The sequence below is a fragment of the Castanea sativa genome, chromosome 3, assembly GCF_040712315.1.
Source record: "Castanea sativa cultivar Marrone di Chiusa Pesio chromosome 3, ASM4071231v1".
Lineage (NCBI taxonomy): Eukaryota > Viridiplantae > Streptophyta > Magnoliopsida > Fagales > Fagaceae > Castanea > Castanea sativa.
Window position 1 is genome coordinate 9,650,250 of NC_134015.1, and position 19,658 is coordinate 9,669,907.

Consider the following 19,658-nt stretch of genomic DNA (forward strand, 5'->3'; position numbering starts at 1 on the left):
AAAGCAAGCTTAGCTATACTCAAAACAGCATCTAACCAAAGATACTTTAAAGGAGTAAATTTCTTTTTCTTTGCGTAGAATCGACTCAGTCATTTTACTGATAGAACAAGAAATTGAGGTTCATATTGAAGTTCAAGTTTCATTTTACTAGTATGAAAAGCAAGTACACAACTTGGTTTTTTTTCTTTTTTCTTTTTGAAAGCAACAACTTGGTTATTAGGAAAGAATCTGGAGATGGCAAGAATTATTAGACTATAGATTCCTTGTTCTTTTTCTTTTGCTTTTTTCATTTGTCTAATGTTTTTGAATAAAGGAATAATGGTCTTACAAATTTTATGAAAGAGCATCATGATGGTGAAAGTGAAAGTAATACTCCTTCCTTTTTCTTTTCTACATCAATCTAATCCGTGTGTTCTTAGAAAAAAAATAAAATGGAAAAAGGAAACAAAAAACAAGGGAAAACAAACTCAAAGTACTATTTGTCTTGACTTTAAAAACAAAACCCGATAGTTTCAAAGCAAAAGTCTTCTAATCTACTTTTCTAGAAGAAACTAGTTATTTAACTAATAATAAAATATTTTTTTATCAACATTTATAAATTAACTGTCATCAAAGATAATAAAAGAAAGTCTATTAACTCACTCCTAGAGTATTTATAATGGCGGCATCTAGGAGGTATTTAGGGTTCGAATCTCTCCTTCCAATGATAACTATCAAATTATATATATATATATAATAACCCCATGTGTAAATAATCTGCAGAGATGGACCTCTTTTATGTCTTGATTTAGGGAGAGATGGAATGAAAGAAAGATACAGAGAGGAAGGGTGTTTATTCAATTAAAAGTTAAAACTATACAAATAAGAAGCTGCCTTGTTGCATTTTGCTGATTAAATTGGATCGGCTTTGAACTAAGCTTGCTTGCCTGGATTCGCTTTCAGCTAGAGGTTTTGTTGGATTGAATTTGTTGTTTTGAGTTGCATTGGCTTACCTAGGTTAATTTAAAATGTGCATTAAGAATTAAAACCATCAAACACTAAAGCAAGCTTAGCTACACTCTTTACTTGATATCACCTTGTGTTTTTTTATGTGTAAAGTGAAACTTGAACTTCAATAGGAATCTCAGTTTCTCGTTCTATTAGTAAAATGATTGAGTAGATTCTACGCAAAAACAAAGAAGTGTACTTGTTCAAAGAATTACAAAAGATGCAAAGAAATATTTTCAAAATGTAAACAATAAGGTAATAAGAATAAAGAAAAAGAAAAGGTAATGGGATGAGTGAAAGACATGCATATGAATTTAGCTTGTTCAGCAAGCCGGAGAATTATTGGAGTTTGAATTTGAAAGCTTAGAAATCAAAAGTATAAAATTCTTCCCATAAAAAAAGTATAAAATTCTATAGAATATTTGAATTGTCCTTTCTTGTTAACATAAACAATAGAAATAAGTATTAGTAATTTCTAAAGTTAAATTTTGAGTAAATTCCAGCTCAAAATTCATTATTTAAATGTAACACAAGAGCTAAAATTTCATTTATGTATAACCTAGAAAGAGATGCATAAATAAATATTATAAATGAATGAGAAAATTAAATGTTAGTATGGGTATGTTTGGAAACATAAAAGGAAAAGAAAAACAGAAAAAGAAAAAAAGAAAAAAGGAAATGTCACTATGAAGTATTTAAGTCTAAGTTAGCAAGCAAGCATATGCCTTGTCTTCTTGCCTACTTTCTTCTTTCTTTCTTTCTTTCTTTTGTTTTCTTTGTTTTGGAGCAAGTATTTATTCTTTGACACAATGACAAGAAAATCTTTTGAGTTGGACAAGGTGTATCTTCTTTGGCACAATGACATGATAATTCTATATATAGTAGATGTTATATAGGGATTTCATATGAAGTTAGACTTAAAAAAAATTGAAACTTAGGATAATTTGGAAGCTTATGTAAGTGTGTTTTGAAGCCAAAATTGGATTCTTCTTGATGTAAGTATTGATAATTGCCTTAGTAAATTTGTTCACATATATGTGTGTTTTCTATTAGTATTTATAAACAATATGTTACTTTGCTTAAAATTTTTCATGTAGATGTTTAGTGTAATAAGATTTTATTGTACTTGACACTATATTTTTGTGAGATATATTACTGCTAGATGGTTTGGTTTATGTTACATTATATGCACTTTGGATAAATGGTATATCACTCAATTATTTTTCATAGATCAACATTTTCTTGAATCACATTTTTATTTAATATCTATTATAGGTTAATCGCATACAAAATTTCAAAATAATTAGTTGCCATTTATTGTTAAATTTATAAAGTTTTTCATTTGTTGTATTTAAGTATACAAAAAATACATATAATCACTCCTCATAAATTAGTGAGTTTTTAATGTCTAATCACCTTAATTTTCGGAAAGTATAATAAATCACCTTAATATATAATTAGCATGATAGTTGGAGGAAAAAAAATTTAGTCCAATAATGAGATTACAAACTATTTTTATGGAAGAATGGAATTGAGGAATATAACTTCTGTAGAAGTTAATTATTCAAAAAAAGAAAAAAGAATAAAACATAGGTAAAAGTTATCCAAAAGTCAAATTTGAACATATCCCAATCAAATGTTCATTTTATCTCATATTAATAGTAAGATAATTTACATTCATTCTCAAACATTAACAAAAGAAAAAAAATTAAAAAGCAAATTATAATTTTCTATTATCAAGAATGGAAGATCAATTAGAAAACATAGTTTGAATTTTGTTGTGCAAGCATTCTTACTATTTATTCCTAACTTTTTAAATGCATTCCATTTATTTATTTTTAAATAATCACGTTTATTTTTTAATGAAATCAAGTAAAATAATTTCAATCTATACAATACTTTTATTCTTTCCCTAAAAATAAATCACTTTAATTTTAATGAAAATTAATTAAAAAGAATTCCAATATATATAATAGTTTTTATGCCTTTCAGTGTTCAAATTAAAAAATTGAAAATACCCACCCGATCAAAAGGCCCACGGGTCACACCCAAGACCTTTAAACATTCAGATCCAAACCCAAGGCCTTTAATTTAAAGAACATTCACGATCAAACTCTAACGAACCTGCTGTGCTGAGTCACGCCCAAATCCCTCTTTTATATATTTATTTTTTTACTTTTTACATTCTATTTCTATTTCTAATTCTTATCGAGCTATTTTTTCTCGTAATATATACTTCAGGGGTGGATACACTTGTTGTGGGTGCCAAGAATCAATTTATGGTCCTGGCTACTGTTGTCGTCAATGCTGGCGGTATCATCATAAAGCATGTGCGGAACTACCCCTTGGGTTGCACCATCCATTGCACCCATCCATCCTCTTATTCTCTCTCCCTATCAGATAGATTATGGCAAAGACATTCAATTTAGCAATTGCGTACTCTGCAATGAATCTCGCAACCAATACACTTATCGGTGTTTCCGCTGCGACTTCAACCTTCACTCCGCATGCGCTTCTTTAAGCCCCACCGCCATGGAGGAAGCTGAATTCCACGACCACCCTTTGACCCCCTTTTTGAAGTCTTGCACATTCACTTGCGACCTTTGCGGCAAAGAAGGCAAAGGTACGCCCTACCTGTGTCATCTATGCAGTTTCTGGGTTCATGGAAGATGTGCTACTTTCCCACGCATAATTAAAGTTGTGCGTCACAAGCACCTCCTCCACCTCACCCATTCCTCTCCTAAATTTCACACCCATTCCTCTCCTGAATTTCATCAATCCGACTCCCGATTTTGTCAAATCTGTGTTCAAAAAGTGGATACACGCTATGGGCTTTACTATTGCTCTAGATGCGATTTCGTTGCCCACCTCAATTGTGCTATTGACCGCAGAAACAAGGTGAACATAAATTTGCATGAATTTAAATATTTGGATGAAGTTCCAGAGCTGGATGAATTGGCTGACTCAGCAACTTACGAAGTCAAAAAATCCAATATGAAGGAGGACGGAACTCAAATAGGCGAAGAAATTAAACACATCAGTCACGAGCATGACTTAAAGCTCACGAATGAGGTTCTAAATAACCAAATATGTGATGGGTGCGTAAGAGCCATTCTCCCTCCGTATTATAGTTGTGTAAAGTGTCAATTCTTTCTTCATGAATCTTGTGTTAAATTACCCCCAAAAAAACGACATCCACTTCATCAACCCCCACTCATCCTCCTCCCAATGAAACCAAGTAAGTATTTTTGGTGTGATGCTTGTTCTCAGAAATGCAATGGCTTCAGCTATAAGTGTGAGACATGCTGGTTTCGTCTAGATGTTCAATGTAGTTTGATCTCAGACATCCTTACCCACGAATGTCATGAGCATCCACTTATCCTCTCCTACATCACACACAAACAGAAATGCAGTTGCTGTAGTAAGGAAAGCGACCAAGTATTCCGTTGTACCAGTTGTGAATTTGCACTAGACTATAAATGCGCTACACTACCACATACAATAAGGTACAACCAACATGAGCATCCCTTCACTCTATGTTATAGACTCGAAGATGACTCTGGTGAATATTATTGTGATATTTGTGAAGAAGAACGAGACTCAAAACATTGGTTCTACTATTGTGAAGATTGTAGTTGTCCTGCTCATATAGAATGTATTCTTGGAGAATGCCCAAATTACAAGTTTGGAGGTGTTTACACATTTGACTGCCACCCACACCCCGTTACTCTCGTGGAGAAAACTAAAGACCACCCGCCATGTCACATATGTAATAAGCCTTGCAAAATTTTTATCTATCAATGTGTCCAATGTAATTTTAACATGCACGAATCTTGTGCATTGGAAGGGTAAATGTAGTTTTGAATTTTATTTAATTCAAGACTAGTCCACAGAATTTCTGATGTTTGAAATTCATCAAATGACGTTGCAGTAATTCTTTTCAACTCTCTTTCTTCTAAATATGGTTCATATAGGACATAAATGCATTGCATTGACTTATGCTTGTCTGTATCTAGTTGAAGCTTATCTTGTTCTCATCTCTTAGAAACAAGAAACCTGTAGATAATAGGATTTTAAAATTTTTGATATCTTTTGGCACATTGTTTAGCAAGGGAAGTTGGAGCTTAGTGTGGAACATGATGATCCAATACTAGAACTAAAAGGAAAATTGCAAGTAGTTCTTATAAGTTTTGTATGACTACTTTTTCTTATCTTTGTTTCTATGCAATTTAGATTGCATTCATTTTTCTTAAGTCCATGCCCTTAGCCCTCTTTTTATATATTAGGTGGGTGCCCATTATTTTGGAGAGGAAAATGGTGCATTTATAAGCAAAACATGAATGCATAAATTCAACAGTATACTTGGCCCATTTAATAACAAAATAGTATACTTGGCCCACTTAGTATACTTGGTCGTTAATAACAAAATAGGGAGGGAAAGAAGTTAGTAGATGGTTCATAGAGTATTATCTTTTAAGACCCTATATTCTCCACTTTTCTACAAATTTTCTGTCAGCTCAACAAACTAAAAGGATATGTAGTCATGCAAGTTTTTTATGAGGATCAATTTGTTATATACCCGCAGGTGTGCATTTGATAAGCTAATGATGATTCTTGTTTCTTGACTTACCTCTTCTAAAATAAGTGAATTTGGTTGTATAACCCCATTTAGTTGATAAAGATGTTTAAGAGGCTTTTGCCCATGTGTTGTGTTTTGATAAGTTTTGGAGTAGTCAAGTCTGGTACTCATGCCAATGGTTTGTCCTTTGGCTGCTACCGTTGTGTTTTCTCCTAGGCAAAAGATAATATAATGAGTGCTCAAAATAATGAATTAATGAGGGCAATAGTTTTCTCATGTTTATCTAATTCAAGCTATGAAGCATTTTCTTTGGTTTTTCTGGTTTGTGGTCCAAAAAATTTCCTCTAACGAGTTTCCACTAGAGGAGATGCATATGGTTTTGGTATCATGCTGCTAGAGATGATGACACCAAAGAAGCCCTCAAGAGAACTGTTTCCAAATGGACTTGATCAAAGGAATTGGGTAATTTCAGATACAGCATGAAATTTTCATATTACATTGTATTTAATTGCACTTAATACAAAACCTTTGGGGATATTCTTGAGAACTTATTTTTTATTTTTTTATTTTTTTTTGGTCTTTTGTTTGTGTTTCTGTTTAATGCACGTGTTGCATATTTATTTTGTTGGACAGGAATCAATTGAAGGAGCAAGTATTAATGAAACCTGAGGAATCTAGCATTTCAATGACCCTTTTGCTGGAAACAGTAGTTTTATTGATAGACACAAAACCTCCATGGGTTTATAACAGCGTTGGATATCTTTTTACAAAGAAAGACATTCACTCTGTTTAGGGAGATTGCTCTTGCATGGAAGGTATGGTTTTATATCTGCGTCTTTTTTTTCTTTTTTTTTGCATATTTTTTTGGTTTTCTTCTAGTTTAGCTAACCCTATAAAAGGTATCTTTTATTTGTGAGGCTTTCCCCTAATTTGTATCTTTGTGGTAGAAAAATTTATGGTTGTGAATTTAGTTGAATGGTGCTAAGGTGTGTATACTATGTAATCGTGGTGTTAAGGTGTGTATCCTAACACTGCAATTGAAAGTTCTGATGATTGTCAAATTATGTTGAAAGCAATTATATTTGAGTTTTTCTTGACGTGACACCCTAAGATTATGCTTTGGGCCTTTCTTTAGCCTTAGTATTTTTCCAAACTGCGTCAGTTATTCAGTCATGCTTGTGTAGATATCTTAACTTTAGAACTAGGCATTGTATACACATCTAAAAAAAAAAACTAGGCATTGTCTATCTTTTCTTGTGTCTGAATTATAGTAACTTATAAGAGTGAATGGAAATCTGAGACTAAAGTCATTTATTCAATTTTACTAATATTTCTTGCCTTTAGAGTTGGAAAATTGGAAATACTGTGAGATCTCTCCTTTTGTTAATGCTACTTTTTTGGGGGCATGCTCCCCAGATCATAGTCTTTAATTTCTATTTTTTTTACTGAGGATAAGGAAAATTAATTCCAAAAATCCAAGCATAGTTGGTAGGCTGTTCAGTGGTTAAGATATAAGGTGTCATATAAGTTATTTCCGATACTTCTCTGAGTTCACATATTCTTGATTGTTTCTAGTTTAAGTATCTAGAGATGTGAGCTTCCATATAAGTTTTCTTGGACATGGTTTTATGGTATAATCATGTTTGTAATATGGGAAATGGATTGGTTTTGTTGGATATCTTTACTTATCTTGACCGTTTACTTAATTGTTATTTTTTTAAGGAAAAATTTTCAGAGTAACATTTAAGGTTGTTTGACATCATATTTTTCTTTGCATAACATGACCATAAACTTAGTCCACCCGATGCTACATCATAGGCACATTGGGAATGTAAATAATTGTAACCGTATACATATAAAATGACAATAATGAAATGCCAATTCTTGGGCTTTATTTTCTTGGTACTGCTGACTGCATTTTTTTTTTATTTTAAATAAGCATGAAACTCAATGGGAAATTTCTTTACCTATCCAATTTCTAATGAATCAAGATAACCATTTTTAAAAATTGCTAATGAAGGATATTTCCTAGCTTCCAGTTGCTTGATTGAATTTTATTTAATTTTTTGTATAGTAAGAATGGGTTTTTGGTAAGTTCTACTGCACATAAACATATTCGCTATTGATCTTAGAATGTGAATTCTTCTTTTGTCAATTTAACATGCATCTCTATGGCTAAGAAAGAAATATATGAGGATTAAAGAAGAATAAATAGGGATTGAAAGGTTCGATTGGTGTTATAAAGGCTTCAGTTTTATAATGAATCCATTTCCCCTTCTTACTGGCTGGTGCAAGGATAGACTTAAAGTCTTAAACTAAAATTTGATTCTATTGTTTCAATGAACTTTATTTGAAGCATAAGTTTATCTTACAATGTGTCCAGTGTAATTTCTACATCTACAATAAATGTGAAGTTATAATGGAAAGGTGATTTTGATTTTTGTATTTATATTTTTCCTTTGGGTTAAACCTCTTTTTTTTTTTTTTTTTTAATCGTTGAATTTAATGTGTTGTTGTAGCTGTAAAAAATTGGTCTTGCCCACCTTTTATAAAATTAAGTTGAGACTCTTACTGAGTATTTATGTTTTCATTAAAGCAAGTCATCTTTGCATTTTGTTCTTGATATTACTTACCCCACTAACATTTTTAAGAAAATAAAACTGATTGAGAAAACATTCTGCAGATCAGTTGTTTTCGGCAGCACCTGAAAGCCTAGCACCATATGTTTTATTGTCCAATATTTATTCTTCAGAAGGGAGATGGAAAGAGAAAGCAAGGACTATTAAGAGAATGAGGGAGATGGGGGTGTCAAAGGAAACAGGTATGAGTTGGATTGAGATTGAAGAGAAAGCCCAAAGCTTTGTAGTTAGTGACGAAAAGCATGCACAATCTGGAAACATATATGGGGTTTTGGCTAAGTTGTTTAGACACATGACAGCTGAAGGATATGCTCCAGAGAAGAGGTTCAATCTCTATTACTTGGATCAACATGGGAAGGGAGAGCCATTGGTTTAATACCACTCAAATAATTCTAATATTCTGTGTTACCTATCAAAAAAAAATTCTAATATTCTGTGTTAGCTGGTTTGTGATTCAAAAGTTGGTTGAGCTTCTAAGTGGTTTTGCCCACTTAGCATACTTGGTAGATAAGGGGCAAGATAGGGAGGGCAAGATAGGGAGGGACACATAAAGCATTATCTTTGAAGGCCCAGAGTCTATTAACAAAATATTTCTCTTTTTGTACCAGTTGTCTATGTCATCACAACAAACTAAAAGGATATGTCGGCATGACAAGTTTTCTATGAGGATCAGTTGGTTATATACCCGCAGGTGTGCATTTGATTAGCTTCTGATGATTCTTGTTTCTTGACTTACCTCATCGAAAATAAATAAATTTGGTTGTATAACCCTGGTTAGTTGATGTGGATCTTTAGAGCTGACTTCATTTTAATTGATATAAAAGTTTATCTAAGCTATATTTGGTTGAGTGCTCTTGAATTTTCTGACTTTAACGACATGATAGTATTCCCTTTGCAATTATATGCTTCTTCTCACCGCTTAACTTCTAGAGTAGTACATCAATATCAATGATTGTCTATATTTTCAACTTTATCCCTTGTCAATTTCTCAACCTGCATCTCTATGATGGTTGAATTACTTTCCTTTTATTATCCTTTCCTCATTTGTTAAGCATTTACGTCAAACCAAATTGTGAAACGCTTTTTTCTAACAATCCAATCAAAAAAAATATGGGCAGGGGATTGAAGCTTCCACTAGAGGAGATGCATGTGATTTTGGCATCATGATGCTAGAAATGACGAGACAAGCAGCCAACAAGAGAATCGTTTCCTGATGGACTTGATCTAAGAAAATGGGTGGCGTCTGCATTTTCAAAACATATTCTGGATGTTATAGATGCCTCATTAAAGCAAGAGGAAAGATTCATGGGGCTCAAGTTGTGCTTTACAAAGGCTTGGCCAATGCTGCATTGAAATATTTGAGGCAGTGTTGAAGTGCACAATGAGAATCCACAAAAAACAACAATCTGTCTTTGGTAAGGCTGTGAAGAATGCTTTCAAGGAACAAGGATATTAAAGACCAAGCATGGTAAAGAAGATATATGGGTCGTAATGTTGGTGATTAAATAACAAGGATATTGGCTGATTTGGTATTTTTGGAATAACTGAGCTTCCAATTTGCTCTTGCAATCACATGTACAGAGATGAGCTTCTGTAAATCATTTTGTAAAACAGGGTCAAGTAAGAGAACTTCCAGAAAATTGGAAAGTATTCAGTATGTGATTTTGTTGTCAGCAGTAATATGCATAATTCAAAACAAACAGAATGTGGCCTGGACTATAGGTTAGTTACCTGAATCCAAAGAATAAAAGAAAATAATATGAGGCATGAAAAGTAAGAATGCACTAGCTATCAAGTTCCAAAGGGGCTGTGAATGAAAATTCTGGTAGGCCAAGCAATTAATTTATTAGCAAGACACCGTGGCAAATTGGGGTAAAGCCATCTGAAAAAGTGGTAGTGATGTGACTGCCTAGCTAGATTTTATTAATTTAAGGATTAAAGCTCAATGGAATGACAAGTGACATTGATCCAATAAGTTCCTAACAGTTAGCAAGCAAGTTGGTAGTAACCTCGAGAAAGTTACAAAAAAATAAATAAAAATAAACGCAGGAACACGTGCCAAGAAGCCAAAAGCAGCAAAGAAACAGTTGCCTTGAAGTACTTAAAAGAGATTACCAAGCCTTGCATGTAAGAAAACACTTTGCAAAAGAAATCAACGAGGGAGTAGCATGTGAGAAGAGAAACCAAGCATAACCGCTAAAGCTGCAGGTATAAATAGAAACTCATTTTATATGAAAGGTTTACCATGTACAACTGAGAACACGTTATAACACTTCTGATATCATTTGTACTTAGATTCTTAGGAGACCAAGTAGTTCTTAGGACTTGTACTTGTAAGTTGCTTCCCTTGTAATTGTGATCTTATTTAATTAAGTATTTGTCAAGTTCGATGCAATATTTAGGTGTTTGTTTATATTTTATATGAATTATTGCTTGTTCGAATAAGTTTTATGTTAGATTGATGACTTAGGCTTTAATCTATTGTGATCATTGCAATTGAGTCTACTTTGAGATGATGCACATCAAATTTAATTTAGCACGAGTAGGTCTACTTCAAATCACTTCAAATCAAAGCTCTTTGACTAGTTTGTTTAGGATCAATCACTTTGAATCAGTTTAATTTACTTCAAATCAATGTCAACGGAGACAACTTAGGCTTGGGAACTTAATTTAGTCACTAGGATTGATGATCAGTCATGGCCAGGAGACAAGATTTCTCATTAGATGCTATTAGATGGAATGAGATTTTACATAGTGTGACATTATGTACGTGTTTAGATATACAACAACAACAAAATTTTAGTTCCAAAACTTAGGGTCAGCTATGGATCCTCGGCAAATTAGATTGGGTTGACCACATGAATTCTTTCTTTCCATTATATTCTATCTAAAATCTTGCTCTTTGTTACTCCCTTAATTGATATCTTTTTTGTTTATTTACTTCTATTAATGTTATTTTTTGACATTTCTCTACCTTTATTGCATTTCCTCAACTTAGATTGATTCAATCTCTTTCTTACTGGTTTGTTACTAGCTTTTTTTTTTTATAATAAATATGACAAAACCATCTCAAGTGACTTTCCCTCATGTTTAGATATAGATTTAATTAAATTTTAAAGTTAAGGGATGAAAATAATATAATTAATAGTTGAAGGATTTATTGCGAAAATTAAAATTTAAAACTTATGCAAATTAATATATAAGGAAGAAAATGAAACTGAAATAAATTTATGTAGACCAAAATTTTAGTTTGAAAAAGAAAAAGAATAGAGTATACCTTTAACTCTTAAAATTTGATATATATATATATATTTTTTTTCTTTTGTTCCCATATGTTTGATTAAGATTTTATATTGGCTATGCCGTCTATTTTCATTAGTAATCTAACTGTCCATATTTGTTTTTGCTTTGAGAATGAATTTCTTACATTTTACGTCATCTTTTTTGAGACCAAATTCCATATCATTTTTAAAACTATCATTTAATGAAATACTTAAACATAAAAATTTGAAGGCTATTTAATAATTAGATTATTATGGATTTTAGTTAGCTCAAATGATAAATTTTTCAATAGTTGAATAAAAGATTTAGGGTTCAATCCTAACCTACATCACAAACCAATTGGTGTCTTAATTAGATGATAAAAAGTTATTATCAAGAGAATACTTCATAGGTTGAAACTTCTTTTAAAAAACAATTAGATTATTAACAAAAATCGACTGCAAGACAAATCTAAAGACGGAGTCCAACTTAAAAGTTAAAAATAAAAATTTTGAATCTCCAAAAAAGCCAAACATTAAAGGATCAAAATGTACTTTATTTATCAAAAAAATAGAGAAGGAAAACAAAGACAAAGACCAAAATGGGGGGGAAAAAAAAAAAAGAGTATTATTGAAAAGAAATAAATAAAGCATCAAATTATCCACATATGGTCTGAAACATGTGGCACTGTAATGCCACTGCCACAGCGAGAGAAAGATGGAATGTTTTCGTCTATGCAGTTCAACTTCAACACCTCCAACTCTCCCATTTCATAAAACCGTTATCAATATTAACGGTCACAACTTTCCCTCTAATTTAAAAAACCCAAAATTATTTTGTCCTTCTCTTTCAACTCCTAAATACACAGTGAATTGCAATTGCAGAGAGAGAACCAAAGGGGAGGCTCCTCTGTCCAGTACTTCAGCTTACGCCATGCTCGGCGTCGAGCCTGACTGCTCTGCCGCCGAGCTCAAAGCCGCTTTCCGAGCCAAAGTACAATGATTTATATCTTATTTGAATAAGTTTTTGCTTTCCTTTTTTATGTGTTTGATTGCCAAGAAAATTTGAGGAAAAGAAAAGAAAAGAAAAAAAAGGATTTTTGAGTTCTGGGTTTTGTTGTTTTGGGATTTGGTTGCCAAGAAAATTGGGGAAAGAAAAAAAGGAATTTTGGGTTATGGGTTTTTGCTGTTTTTAGTTTGGTTGCCAGAAAATTAAGGAAAATAAAAATGAAAATGGATTTTTGAGTTATGGGTTTTTGTTGTTTTGGAGTTTGGAGAAATGAAGAACTCAGGTAAGCCAATAGGGTCTTTTTTTTTTTATTGGGTCCCAAAAAATGCCAACTTTGTGATTGAAATTTATAATTTGGAATATTTTATAAATTTCCATAGCAAAAAAAAAGAAAAAAAAAGAAAAAGATTGATGTTTATTGGGGTAATCGGAAGATACAATTTTGATGATAGACAAATCATTATTAATGTGTTTACCAAAATAAATAGCTATAATTATTTGTGTTTACATATATGTGTGTGTGTGTATTAGAGAATTTGTGTTTATATTTGTATGCCTAATTTTTTCTTTTCTGTAATTTCAATTTTGTTACAAAGGTGAAGCAATTCCATCCTGATGTGAATAGAGATTTGGCAGATTCTGATTCAATGATTCGCCGTGTAATTGAGGCATATGAGGTACTAATATTTACAAAAACCTACCAAATTAGTTTCTTTCCCATTATGTTTTTCTTTTTCTTTTTTCCTTCCAAACATTAGTACATTTTATGAGTGGTGGAAAGAGAAAAGTAAATGAGGGGTTTGATGTGAAATGTTGAATTAAGATAGAGTGAGGAAACACTCATTTTCATTGGTTATAATTAGTCCAGATTTTTTTTTAAAAAAAGAAACAAGCACACACACAAGGAAGAGGGAATGGGGTTCCAACACAAAAAGGTCGTTTCACCAATCTCATGTTGTTGTAATAATGTTTTGAATTTTTTTTTTAATCTTGTAAAATCCAGTCAATACGGATAAGTTTATAGATTTCGTTATTGGTTTTGGAATCCCACATAGTTTAGATAAATAACAAGGAGATGCATTAATTCTTATCAAGAATGTTAGTCCCACATTGGTACGAAAAGAAACAGAGAGATGACATAGTCCCTATACATTGAGTGGTGGTGTAGTTTTTGTTTTGTGCGTGTAGGAGTTAGACATCAAAGATTTGTTTTGTGTTTAGTGTGACTATGTGAGAAACATGTGAGAGGTATGGTTGTCATCTTGTTTTAAGTAATTTTGCATTAGCAATTGCTATATTCTATGAATAAAACATAGGTACAATACCTTAAGTGCATTACCTTAAGTGCATTACATTAGGCTCTCAAATTTTCAATGCAACTAGATGCTTTACTACTAAGGCACTTGACCTAAGTTTTACCATATGTTAGTTGCAGCATCCTTTTATTTTTAATTTTTAATTTTTAATTTTTACTTCTACAATACTTGTCACTACTGATTGTACCTAGTGATTGTTCTGGGCTTGAAAATATGTGCAGATATTATCAAACTACAGCCGATCAGAGATTATTGAGAGGTAAACCCGTTACTATGTTTCTTGAATTTTAGCAGTGATGTGCTAAGATGTGCTTATTTTTTTCATTTTAATTTATTCTTCCTTTTTCGTTTGCCCAAGCTATATCCATTCAGTTGTTGATTAGGAATGATTAATTGTTGTTTGCTACAAGTACTCAAGCAATGTAAAGAAACTGCCAACTTTCTGAACAGTTATTAATAATATATTGTTCTTTACTTTTGATAATGTATCTGGGTATACTGTGTAGAGTATTAACTGATGCGTGGTATTTTACTAGCCCAGCTCACACGCAAATACATATTTCATAATAATTGAGTAAAATGACTTTCTATAAATAATAATCATTTCATTTGGGAACTTAATGATATAATCTATATGTACTTCATTATTTACCTGTTGTTTCTTTCATTGTACAATTTATCTTTTGTTCTTACCATTGAGGTTCCATTTTGAAGGGAATGTATAGATCCATTCGAAAAACCAGAATGTGAAGCCTTTGATGTCTTTGTTAATGAGGTTCTCTGTGTTGGCAAAGGTACTGCTGCATTCATTTTATTCCAGAATACACTTGATGGATCTATTGTTACCATATTGCTTGCACATACCTACCACAAAAAGAGACACCCCTGGTCATTACCACGTGCACAAAGTACTCTTTTGCTATTCTACCTATTTTTGAAGATCATAAGCTACTCCATCTGTTGAGGCCAGTTCAGGCTGCGGATTTTTTTTTTTATATTTAATTTTTAAATACTCAATGCTAACATCTGTACAATCTGAAACACATACACTGCTTACTGAAAATATCCAATGAAATTTTAGAAATATAACCTCTTTTCATGTCTCTTAATTTTGTGCTATTATGCAAATTTGGTAAACTAAGAAATGCTTGTTCAATCATATGACCATATTCTAAAATTTTTTATAATTAAAAAATTACTACATCAAACGATTATCAACCTTTTGGGATGAGTGTACTGCCATATTTGTGAAAATCACTTTATTTATATAAAAAAAATCCATTTGATGTTTATCATTTAACTTATTTTTCCAATCAAAATGTGATTTTTTTGTTCTTCCTCTCCCACTCATCCATGCAATTTTTGAATCATTTGCAGGGTGTCCATATTCATGTGTAAAAAGGGCACCTCATGCCTTCTCATATGCGTCTACTGGAAGTGCTAGGGTGTCTTCACAAGGTTGGTTAATTCTCTTATTTTTCCATTCCTTGTGAGCTTGTATGTTGTTAGAGTATTAGGTGCTAAAATGAGAGCTTATATAAAGGTTGCTCTTGTGAATAGTGCCAAGGCAGCTAATGGTTGAGCTATATCGTCTCAAACAAGAGCCAGGGAAATATTGATGATTTTTTTTTTCCACACATGCAATATCTGTGGGATCAAATTTCACTATATGAACCAACATGGATTATGCATGCAATGCCCAAAATTTCGTGAATATCAGGAACAATCGAATAAGATTTCTGTTTTGCCTTCAATTGAAAAAGTTTTCAAGGAGCTTGTACAAGAGGTAACATTTACAAGTCTTCTAATCTTGGCCTTGTAACCCGATCTTGGCCATGTCATCCCCTGATCCACCTTCAGCATCTAATCACTTATCTGCAACTCGTCAGAATGAGTGCTTTGATCACTTTGGCTCTTAGCGATCTAACTCTAAATATGATCATTCTCACTTCTGCACCTTTCGTAGGATTTGAGAACATTTTATTGAATACTGAAGAAAGCATGCTTGTGTCTCTCAATCCTCAGCTGCCATTGCCAACATCAACAGCATAACATTGCATCCTCCAACTCCATCACCCAACAGCAGTAGTTTTGGCAAGTCTTGCAACTCATGTTTACACTAACGGCAATTGACCTAAAGACTCTTTTCAATAACGTTTTGTCCCATTCTCTGGGTGCATCCTCTTCCATTATTTATGTTGCACTAGTTAAACACTCATTTTGATATTTTTACCTTGCTTGCTGCAATCATATCGCACCTGATTCTACCTCTTGTACTATACAAACCCATACTTTTCATATTCCTATCAATCACATTGCCAGTGGCTCAACTATGACCATTATAGGCATCGTTTCTACTACTCAATTATCTATTTCAAATGTTTGTCTTATGCCTAAATTTTTGTTAAATTTCTTATATGTTGGTCAATTGTGTGAGCTAGGGCTTAACATAAGATTTTCTTCTATTGGTTGTGTTGTACAGAATCCTCAGATAGCATACACCATTGGGACAAAACTTTAAGTTGGATGGCTTTTTCTTCTTACATCTTCACATGTAGTTGTCTTTGTTATGTCCACTCACACAATATCACCTCTTTGGAGTTGTGGCATTCACGGCTAGGTCATGCTTCTCTATATTGGGTCCAAACTTTAGTGTCTAAGGGTATGTTAGATTAGGTCTCTTTTTGATCCTTTGATTGTTATCTCATCCTATCTTGGAAAACAATAGGCTTTTCCTTTTAACAAAAGTGAGTCTTTTGTGTCTGTGCCATTCAAGCTCATTCACTCTAATGTATGCAGAGAATCTCCTATTCCTACTATAGGGGGACTTTGTCAATTTTCTTGATGACTTTTCATGTTACACATGGATATTTTTTGTTAAAATTTTTCTGAGATATTTGATATTTATCATGAGTTTACCAAAATGATTGAAGGTTCTCAAAATCCATCAAAATCTACTGATTTGAAAATATCCTATAGTACAAACAACATGACTTCCTAGTGTTTGCAAATTATATAGAATCATTTCTTAGACATCTTATTGAAGAATTTCACAGAAAAATGATTGAGTAAAATGTAAACTCCGATATATTTTGTTTTGCATACTCATTCTTTTTGCACCCATTATTGCATCCTTCTCAGGCAGAACTGCACCTGCTGTTATCCATAGAGGACAAGAAATTTTTTGCTTTAATAATATAGCCGCTTTACAAGACGGTGTTAAGGATATTTTAGAAAAAGAAAATAGAAGAATTTGAAGAAAGGCACAAGTTGCCAGTTTGGTTTTTATTCATTTGGTAGTTCTAATAGTATTATAACTACTTTTAACATTAATTTGATCAAATGATATTAATTAAATTTCAGCTTTAAAACATATGCGCATATGATTAGGTCATGGTGAAGACTACCAAGTTCAGCTCGCAGTAGGTCAATGCCCAAGAAGTTGTATTCATTACGTTACGCCTTCACAGAGGATTATCCTAGAGGAACTACTAGACAGGTAGATAGTTATATCTCTTACCTTCCTGGAAATCACTGTTGACTATTGTAGGTGCAAAAATTGAGACAAATGAACTGTATATAATCATTTCACTGTAGCCACACTTGTGAAAGAAATGGAGCTAGCACATGTTCTTGATTCAGCTTGATTAGTGTATAAAGTGCATTCTCATGCTTGATATCTATTATAGCCAAAAGACCAGGACAAGCATACACTTGTTTGTGCCATGAATAACCTTGATGTGATCACATATCACTGACACATATACTATCTTACAATTTTGGGATATCTCTTATGGCTTCTAACTATGATTTCTATTTCTGGTTTATTTGATATCTTAGTATCTTGAGCATGCCTTATAATTCATCAGCCGAGGTAGAATTGCTTTATTCTCTTCTAGTTAAAGCCAAGTTTGAGAACAATCGGTACCAAAAGCCGAAGAAGCAACCCAAAACTTCAACCCAACATATTGATTGGTTTTAACATTTGGATGTTGATATTTGTATGCTGCTTCAAATTCATGGCCAATCACACCCAGATTACTGGAGAAAATGGAAGCTGATTCTGCTTATAGATGCCTCCAATCATCTATGTGAATACTGAATGTTGGTGATGTCAATTTAACTCATCATTGATTTGACTCGCTGCTTAGGGGTGCCTTCTTGTAAAGTGCATCTACATTGAAAAACATTGTAAGATCTTTTTTCTCCCACCACTCCCCCACCCCCCCGTTCCCCAAGCATGGGAGGAAGGGGGAGGGGGGAGGGGAGTTTGATTGGATTTATGTCAATGGCATATGTATGAAGTTAGAAGTTTACATTTCATTTTTGTTATTGTTACAAAGTCTACCATATTTTTCTAAAGGAAGTTCACTAAGTACAAAAAATTGCTGTGATATCAATTGATTATCCTCTTATGCTCCATGAAATAGTTCTTTCCTTGCTAAACCTACCTTAAGTACAAGCTTCTAGTTGGTCAGCTCCTTATCTGCTACAGGAAGGGTAACACTAATTTGTTTCTATGAGTGAAGTTCTTGTGCCTTCACAGAAAATTATCTTAGAGGAGCTACTAGAAAGGTAGATAGTCATATCTCTTACCTTCCTGGAAATTACTGTTGATTGTTGGAGGAGCAAAAATTGAGACAAATGAACTGTATAAAATCATTACACTGTAGCCACACTTGTGAAAGAAATGGAGCTAGCATGTGTTCTTGATTGAACTTGATTAGTGTATAACCTGCATTGTCATGCTCCATATCCATTACAGCCAAAAGACCAGGATAAACATATACTTGTTTGTGCCATGAATAACCTTGATGTGATCACATTAACATATCACTGACCCATATACTATCTTACAATTTCAGGACACATCTTATGGCTTCTAACTATGATTTCTATTTCTGGTTTATTTGATATCTTAGTATCTTGAGCATGCCTTATAATTCATCAGCCGAGGCAGAATTGCTTTATTCTCTTATAGTTAAAGCCAAGTTTGAGAACAATCGGTACCAAAAGCCGAAGAAGCAACCCAAAACTTCAACCCAACATGTTGATTGGTTTTAACATTTGGATGCTGATGTTTGTATGCTGCTTCAAACTCGTTGCCAATCGCACCCAGATTACTGGAGAAAATGGAAGCTGATGCTGCTTATAGATGCCTCCAATCATCTATGTGAATACTGAATGTTGGTGATGTCAATTTAACTCATCATTGATCTGACTAGCTGCTTGGGGGTGCCTTCTTGTAAAGTGCATCTACATTGAAAAACATTGTAAAATCCTTTTTTTCCTGCCACTCCCTCATCCCCTGCCCCCTGGGCATGGGAGGAGGGGGGAGGGGGGGTTGATTGGATTTATGTCAATGGCATGTGTATGAAGTTAGAAGTTTACATTTCACTTTTGTTATTGTTACAGAATCTACCATATTTTTTCTAAAAGAAGTTCAGTAAGTACTAAAAATTGATGTGATGTCAATTGATTATGCTCTTATGCTCCATGAAATAGTTCTTTCCTTGCTAAACCTACCTTAATTACAAGCTTCAAGTTGGTCAGCTCCTCATCTGCTACAGGAATGGTAACACTAATTTGTTTCTATGAATGAAGTTCCTGTGGTTCCACCACCACATTCAGCACCAAGGCATGCCATTCAGTGAATAAAAGCGGATGGTCAAGATCACATGGTACTCCACAATCCACACTTTCAGTCTACAGATGTGGATCTCATGCTTTTCACAGCATATGAAAGTCTAACAAACCTAGAAACTGTAATATGACTCCTAAAGCCATGATGTAAAACCTTCTTGTAGATTAGTATCCGAGTGACTGAAACCACGCCAAACGATCTTGTGTCTGCATGTGTGGGTTTGC

At 33.1% G+C, this 19,658-nt stretch overlaps 2 protein-coding genes across 5 annotated transcripts; both read left to right on the forward strand.

Annotated features, from left to right (window-relative positions):
- Positions 1-3,208: 3,208 nt before the first annotated feature.
- LOC142627683 (uncharacterized) lies at positions 3,209-9,864 on the forward strand. Its single transcript, XM_075801549.1, has 4 exons — positions 3,209-6,028; positions 6,200-6,381; positions 8,250-8,896; positions 9,324-9,864. Exon 1 carries the CDS (start codon positions 3,316-3,318, stop codon positions 4,837-4,839), a length of 1,524 nt encoding a protein of 507 aa, XP_075657664.1. The 5' UTR covers positions 3,209-3,315; the 3' UTR covers positions 4,840-6,028; positions 6,200-6,381; positions 8,250-8,896; positions 9,324-9,864.
- A 2,218-nt stretch (positions 9,865-12,082) lies between these two features.
- Positions 12,083-19,272, forward strand: LOC142627686 (chaperone protein dnaJ C76, chloroplastic). Of its 4 annotated transcripts, none has more exons than XM_075801552.1 (8): positions 12,083-12,459; positions 13,071-13,151; positions 14,012-14,049; positions 14,505-14,584; positions 15,168-15,248; positions 16,273-16,452; positions 17,181-17,289; positions 18,713-19,272. In XM_075801552.1, the coding sequence occupies exons 1-8, from the start codon at positions 12,184-12,186 to the stop codon at positions 18,852-18,854; spliced, it is 987 nt and encodes a 328-aa protein (XP_075657667.1). In that variant the 5' UTR covers positions 12,083-12,183; the 3' UTR covers positions 18,855-19,272. The 4 variants fall into 4 exon arrangements, with proteins under 4 accessions (XP_075657667.1, XP_075657666.1, XP_075657670.1 ...); XM_075801551.1 differs by having other exon boundaries at positions 17,631-18,855; XM_075801555.1 differs by lacking the exon at positions 16,273-16,452 and having other exon boundaries at positions 12,089-12,459.
- The last annotated feature ends 386 nt before the right edge of the window (positions 19,273-19,658 follow it).

Coding starts and splice junctions, on each gene's coding strand:
- LOC142627686 (XM_075801552.1), top strand. CDS start 12,184: ATGGAATGTTTTCGTCTATGCAGTTCAACTTCAACACCTCCAACTCTC. Junction 14,050..14,504: donor CGATCAGAGATTATTGAGAG/GTAAACCCGTTA, acceptor TCCATTTTGAAG/GGAATGTATAGATCCATTCG. Junction 15,249..16,272: donor TGCTAGGGTGTCTTCACAAG/GTTGGTTAATTC, acceptor TGTGTTGTACAG/AATCCTCAGATAGCATACAC.
- LOC142627683 (XM_075801549.1), top strand. CDS start 3,316: ATGTGCGGAACTACCCCTTGGGTTGCACCATCCATTGCACCCATCCAT.